Raw genomic sequence first — 6,863 nt, forward strand, 5'->3', positions numbered from 1 at the left:
TCAGTTACATAACACTTCAGTGTTTAAAGGCTGTTTGATCTGGGTTTTCTGACCCTTACACCCAATATTAATTGGCACAATGAAGCCACTTACCTCAAAGACATTCAGTCAAGACCCACTGTCTGCCATACCCTCACCGGTATCACTTTGGATGCTCAAGATGCCTACAGATTGCCATTCTTCACAATTTCTGGCTTACTACAACCCTTCCCAAATAAAGAAGTTCAAAACTGCAAAGCACATCATTCAGAAGTTTTTAATAAACAACTTCATTATAAAAACTTTTTTTTGAAAATTAATTCTGTAAAACATTGAAAAATCTACTTTAACAAAGATATGCCCTGTGCATTTTCTAATGGCACTTATATTTTACAATTAAAAACCTTGTTTTATATAAAGCCAAAAATACTCCAAGAGGTTATTCACTGTGTTTACAAAGTGCTAGAAGGTTTTTGTCTTGTATTTTTCTTTCTTTAAATAATCTGGCATTAAGAAAGAGTGGTTCCAGAGCTTCAACCAACTGGGAGTGGGGAGGTGTGAAGTAGTGTTCAGGGATTCTAGTGCCGGACATGCAGAGGTGCACGCATGGAGAGCTGGTGGAGGACGCCAAAGTAACATCTGAAGCAAGGTGATAACAACTCCTCCACACAGCCCAAGATTACACAGTGAACACCCTCCCCACACCACAGACTCCACTCTCCAGTGGTTAAAGTCACAGCCACTTCCTTCCACAGCAGGTTCAGAGCTCCAGGAGAGGCCAGGGTGAGGTCACAGAGAAATCTGGACTTTTCTGGCCAACACCTACCTAAGGCAAAGTTTCTTATTACATAAATATCCTTGTTAAAAAGCAAAATATTGATCCTGTATAATACAACTTTTTTTTTGTTTGTTTTTCTGTTTTTTGTTTTTTTAATTGTGGAGAAAGGGTAGAGAAAACAGCTACCAAAAAGGGAATGGGGAACTTAAAGGCTACTAAGGGAGATTTAGGGGATTTCAACTTAGGACAATATCTACGAGCAAAAAGCAATCACACCTGCTTCCCGGATTTGCATTAACAAAACACCATGTAAAGTCGGGGAAAAGACAGGCTGGTGAGCCCCTCCCTGCCTCCCACCTGTTTAAGGCGGTGCTAGGATCCTCTGAGCCGACACCACCTGGGCATGTTAGTCTCTGGCCCCAGGACAGCCCCACTCTGACAAGCTGCTGTGCAGGCTGAGAGGTGCTGTCCCCTTGCAGCCAGTTCATTACTGACAGGCTCAAGGACATGGCAAGAAAAGGGACATCATTCTTTTCTGGTCCCCGATTGGTCTGTGCCACATGCCACGGCTCCTGTCCTGGGCGTATGCCCCTCTGGCTCTCTTGGCCTCATAAAGGGTACTTAAATGAGTTTGGGCTCCAAGTACAGAATAAAATCATTCCTATCTTTTTAACAACTGGCCAAAAAGGCTCTTTTGGGTGGTAGGTTGGGGAAAGGTTTAAGAAGCTGCAGGGTGGTTTGTGGTCCAAAACTTGAAGGCAGATAACCAGCAAAGTTCACAGTGACAGGAAAAGTCATTAGATTGAAGACACTGAGAAAAGTGGAAAAACTGAAGGATACATAAGAACAAGGAGGAAAGATTAGAGGTGGGAACAAGATCTACAATTGGTGCTCTGCTGGCCTGTGAGCACCAAGGGAAGGAGAAGCTCAGGAGGATAGGTCTTCTCAAACAGCCCACACTATACTCTGTGGCTGGAGGCTACTGGCTTCTGAAACTGAGGCTATAGGGGGGTGGTAAGAAGGGTAGAGGGGGGCCGGGGTCTAGTGAAGACCAAACACAAGGAGAATGGCAGCAGCGAGTCCCACTTGGATTCTCAATGCCATTTCCTGTAATACGAGTCCCAACAACATGCATAGCATGCAGGAGATGGTTGCGTACCAAGGTAGACGCTTTTAAAAATAAACCTTAATTAGTCCCTGGGACTCATTGAAACTAATCTTTAGAAGCAAATCACATAGTCTGATTCCAATCCTGTCAGACATATTTATATCCAGTTGTTTTTTAAAAAGGTATTCCAAGCTACCTTGCTTAAATCAAAATATGCTCATTCACTCCACATTGCTTCCACACAAGGGCCAGGGAGCTAAACTGAAGACAAGGAGTACTGGCCTGGGCTGAAGCAGGAGTCCAGGTCTTGGACCTGCACAGTTCCCAACAATAAACTGAAGTGAATCTAGACAGAAGGGCAGGGAAGAACTGGTGGGGGATTGAGGCAGGTCCTAGGTAGTCTGTCCTGAAACCCTAGTGGAGAAGCCAGCAAAAGGCACCACTAACACCAGTACCGGCTGCTGGCTACATCTGTAGGAGTTAACAGTAAAGAGGTAGAAGTGTGTTTCTGAATCAGAGAGGTCTCAAAAGGTTCCACAATGGTGGTCCCTGAGCTGCCTCCCTTCCATGCATGGGAAAAACCCATACAGAACCGAGATGAAATGGGTTAGGAATTGTTCAGCTGCTTCTGGGCAAGGGCTGTGCTGTCTGTGGCAGCGAGCTCCAAGTCAGCAGAAGAATTAGTAATTTCTTGCAAGACACATTGTTAGACACTAGGTGTGACTGAGGGGACCATGATGGGTGGAAGGCCCTCAATGAAGAGCAAAGACAACAGTGCACCATGCCCAGAGTCCATGGGGGACTGCAAAGCAGAGAAGGGGGAAGGACAGTGGGTAAGAACATTTTGGTATGAGAGGCAACATTGATTTGATACATTAGGACTCAACTATCTGCCCAATCCTAACTTTCTAGAAACTCTTCTTCTGACAGTTCCATTGTGTCCTGGAAAAGGACGAGCAGAAGGGAAATAAACGCAGGGCTCATCCCTCTCCTCTGCTATCCAGCCTGAACCCCAGAACCCCTCCTGCCAAGACGAATAACTGCTCATGATGTCCAGGGTGGGGTCAGGGACTGAGGAAATGGTCGATATGGGATGCCTTTCATTTCTTCCCCTCTCCAGTTCAGGAGGACGAAGGTGTCATGATGTACTTGGAGAAAATCCAAATTGCAGACCTGTGAGAAAGCTGCTCCAATCTTCTTGCCTATCTCCTGTGGACACTGCCATGGAAGGCAGGAATAGAAGCAGTCATGGAAGATGGCAGAAACTGAAGCAGTCCAAAGTCAGTTTATTTCCCCACGGGGGATAAATGTGACCTCAAGTGAAGAGAAGTCAGCAAGACCCGACTCCGCCTTGTAAACAGGGCTCCAGTTAACACCAGGTACCAAGTGGTTCAGGCTGGTGGCAACTGAGACGGACTGGTGGGAATGGGTTCACGGTGTGTAAACAGTGCTCACTGCAATCACTCTAAGGCTAACAGTGTGGCGAGGGAGGTGAAATGGTATGTCGGAGGTGAATGTGTAAACGGTACCGTTGCTAGACAACACTGACTGAAGGGGAGCTGTGGGTGGTGTGGGGTGGGATGGCTGAGAACAGAGGCCTTCTTTCTTGCCTGGTAGCTGGAAGCAGGTGATAGTCAAGAGACTTAACAGGGACTTAACAGCCAACTGCTGGAGGGTCTGCAGATTGGGACCAGAAGGCGGGCTTCTTAGGCTATTTCTCTTGAGGTCATATAAGGTGAAACCCTCTGTCTCCAAGAGGCTTCCCCTTCTCCAGACTGAAGGTGGTTCTGACGCTTTGGAGAGGCAGAGGGCTAAATATAGCTCCCAGTTCAGATCAAAAAATAAAAGTAAAAATACCTGAAAGTCCTATGATAGATTGTTCACGGGGCTGGGTTCAAGGATCCCTCTAGATCGATCCAGGAGCCTGAACCCCCAAACCAAGTGCTCCATATAGACACTAGAATTTTCTTTTTGAACCCAGCTCTGAAAGCTCAGCTGCCTTCATGGGGGAGGTGGACGGGGTGGGTACTTAGGCTCCCTGGCAGAAGCAAAAGACTGAGTTGGGGGACCTTCATGGGGGCTACTGGAATGCTTGGTGGAAACGAGGCAGGGTGGTGGTACTCAGGCCAGAGGTGAAGACAGGAGGTAAGGAGTGCAGAGGCCCAAAGTTCAGGGGTCCCCCAGCTCCAGCGGAATCTTGAGGCTGAGCCTGCAAAGTGGTGAGCAAAGGCTGTGCCTCAGCTTGGGAGTAACCCATAACCAAGCCTCCTGTGGCCCCTGGTGGGTTACATGGGGGTAGGTTGAGCGGAAGAAAGCCCAGTAAGTGGGAAAAGTCCACATTAGCAGCGCAGAGGGCCTCAGAGAGGTTGGCGGGACTCTTGGCAAGCAGTGCTTCATCCAGGAGGGCTGCAGCTGCCGCCGGCTGAGGTGAGGCGGGCTGAGGTTCAGCCGAGGAGAGAGACAGGCTTCCAGGAAGCTCTGCCAGAAAACTATCCACCTCCACTTTGGGCAGTTTGTCGGGCAAGTATGAGGTAGATCCAAGCTGGTATTTTGGAGGGAGCTGAGCTGAGGAGGAGATAGGAGAAGATTCCAGAGGGTAACTCATACCCATGGGCAGTGTGTTGTGCACTAGGGAGTGTGGCATGCCCGCACTGGGCATGGTAGGGATGTGGGCACCATACATACCCATGGGCAACATGCCAGGAAAGGCCTTAGCCCCCATCACGTCCCGAGAGGCCATGCAGAGCACAGGGCTCAGCTCCTCCTTTACACTGACTGTAGAGCTGCAGCTGAGTAAGCCTAACATATCCACCGGCTCCGTCTTGATCTTGAGCAGTTCCTGTGAGTGGCTCTTCTTGACATGGCGTGTCAGGTGGTCCTTGCGGCCAAATCTCTGGGCACAGTACTGACACAGGAAGTCCTTACGACCTGTGTGCACCACTAGGTGCCGTCGAACATCCTTCCGAGTATAGAACCGCCGGTCACAGTGGTCACAGGGGTGCTTCTTCTCCTTAGCACCTCCTGCTACCCGGCGTGAGTGAGCCTTCAGGTGCTCCAATAGGGCCTGGGTACTCTCAAAGGTCTGCAGGCACACCTTGCAGCTGAGATCACCACTGCTGGCAGCATGCATGGCCAGGTGACGACGGTATCCCAGCTTTGTATTATAATTCTTACCACACTCAGAGCAGTGGAGGGCCTCTTTGTTGGGGTCATGGGTCTGCAAGTGGTTCCGCAGATGGTCCTTTCGGTGAAACATCTTGTCACAGTACATACACTGGTGGGGTTTCTGGGCTGAGTGGGTGGCCATGTGCCTGTGGGTAGGGATGTAACATGGAGAAAAAGCTAAAAGAGGGGAAGTTTAAAAGGGCTAACTAGACAACCAAATGTTTATTAACAGGAAACTACATATGAAATCTTCAATAAAGCAATGCAACAGAATACTGTATTAGTGATATTCTATCAATATCTCTTTAAAATCATATATGTACTGTTATACTTGGCAGTGCTAGCCGTTTTTGTTTTTGTTGGTTTTTTGAGACAGGGTTTCTGTGTAACCCTGGCTGTCCTGGAACTCACTCTGTATGTATTCCAGGCTGGCCTTGAACTCAGAAATCTGCCTGCCTCTGCCTCTCAAGTGCTGGGATTAAAGGTGTGTGTCACCACTGCCCAGCAGCAGCACTGGTCTTAGTAGCAAAAAAATTATGAACCATCTAAATTTACTAATAGGAACTGGTTATATAATTGCTAAGTCTGTAATATGACTCCAGTATTTAAAAGGTGGGCTTTATATGCACCTTCAAAGAATAAGCTTCTTAGAGACATAAAGAGGAAAAAGGAAGAATATACAAAGAATGGTATTCTCTACATAAAAATGTTTGCTTCTGTGTGCTTACAAATAAGAACCTGACATCACTGGAAACCTGAGGGGGTGGGGGAGAACTGAATAGCTTATTAATGGACTTGATGGAAAACTTTCATTATGAGCCTTTTAATACCTTTTGAATTCTGACTCATGTGCATGATTTCCTCTTCAAAAGTTTACATTTAATTTTTTTTAAATGATACAATAAAGGGAAAAGTGAAATACGAAATGTATGTAAACTTCCTGATCTGGAACAAGTTCCCAAGATATACAAGGCCAAGTCAAAAAGGAAGTTCAACAGTGCATGTAATACAATCCCTTTTGAAAACCAAAAGGAGAATACACATTTGAATGTCTACAGGATTCACAAAAAATGAATCCACCTTTGGGAAAGGAACAGCAGCGTTGGGTGTGAGGACAATGCATCTTTCACTGCAGGCCCATTTGTATGATTTCAACTGCTTAGTTCTTACTGTTAGTTATTGTTAGTGAATGCTCCTGTTTGGTTGGAAAGCAGCTCGGAGCCCAGGAACTGGCTTCATAGCTCCATATACATTCAGAATCAACTCACCAAGACCTTAAGGCCCACTATTTGCCAAGCTGTGGGTGACCTGTTATAAATCTTGTTCTCTAGTTAAGGGCAGGAAGCATCAGGTAGCCCTACCCATTCAGTCAGTGGCTGACACTGTATTTAAACACTGACCCCTCATAGCACAGAATCATGTTGTGTTATGTGTGTATTCATGTTTATGAGGGTTATTATCAACCTCCTGTGACATGCCAACAGGATGGCATCCTGTGAAAGGTAGTGCTAAAGAAATCCATCGTTTTCTTCATTTTGCAGGTTAAAAAAAAAAAAAAGACTCAAATAAGTTCAGGAACTTAACAAAGATCACAAGTAAATTCTGTCAGAATTCTTGCCTCTTGGACCAGGAATTTTCTGGCAGTTTCCCACTGGTACTCAGACCACCACTAAGAAAGTCCAAAAAGGCCGGGCGTGGTGGCGCACGCCTTTAATCCCAGCACATGGGAGGCAGAGGCAGGCGGATTTCTAAGTTCCAGGCCAGCCTGGTCTACACAGTGAGTTCCAGGACAGCCAGGGCTACACAGAGAAACCCTGTCTTGAAAAACTAAAA

At 46.7% G+C, this 6,863-nt stretch overlaps 1 protein-coding gene across 1 annotated transcript in view; it reads right to left on the reverse strand.

The window, feature by feature from the left end:
- Positions 1–238: 238 nt before the first annotated feature.
- The window catches only part of Plagl2 (PLAG1 like zinc finger 2), a 13,701-nt gene continuing 7,076 nt past the window's right edge, over positions 239–6,863 (reverse strand). Inside the window, exon 3 of the mRNA XM_021193145.2 lies at positions 239–5,176. Coding sequence (XP_021048804.1) covers positions 3,946–5,176 — 1,231 coding nt within the window. The 3' untranslated portion in view covers positions 239–3,945. The remainder of the gene's footprint in view (positions 5,177–6,863) is intronic.

Source organism: Mus pahari, chromosome 3, assembly GCF_900095145.1.
Source record: "Mus pahari chromosome 3, PAHARI_EIJ_v1.1, whole genome shotgun sequence".
NCBI lineage: Eukaryota > Metazoa > Chordata > Mammalia > Rodentia > Muridae > Mus > Mus pahari.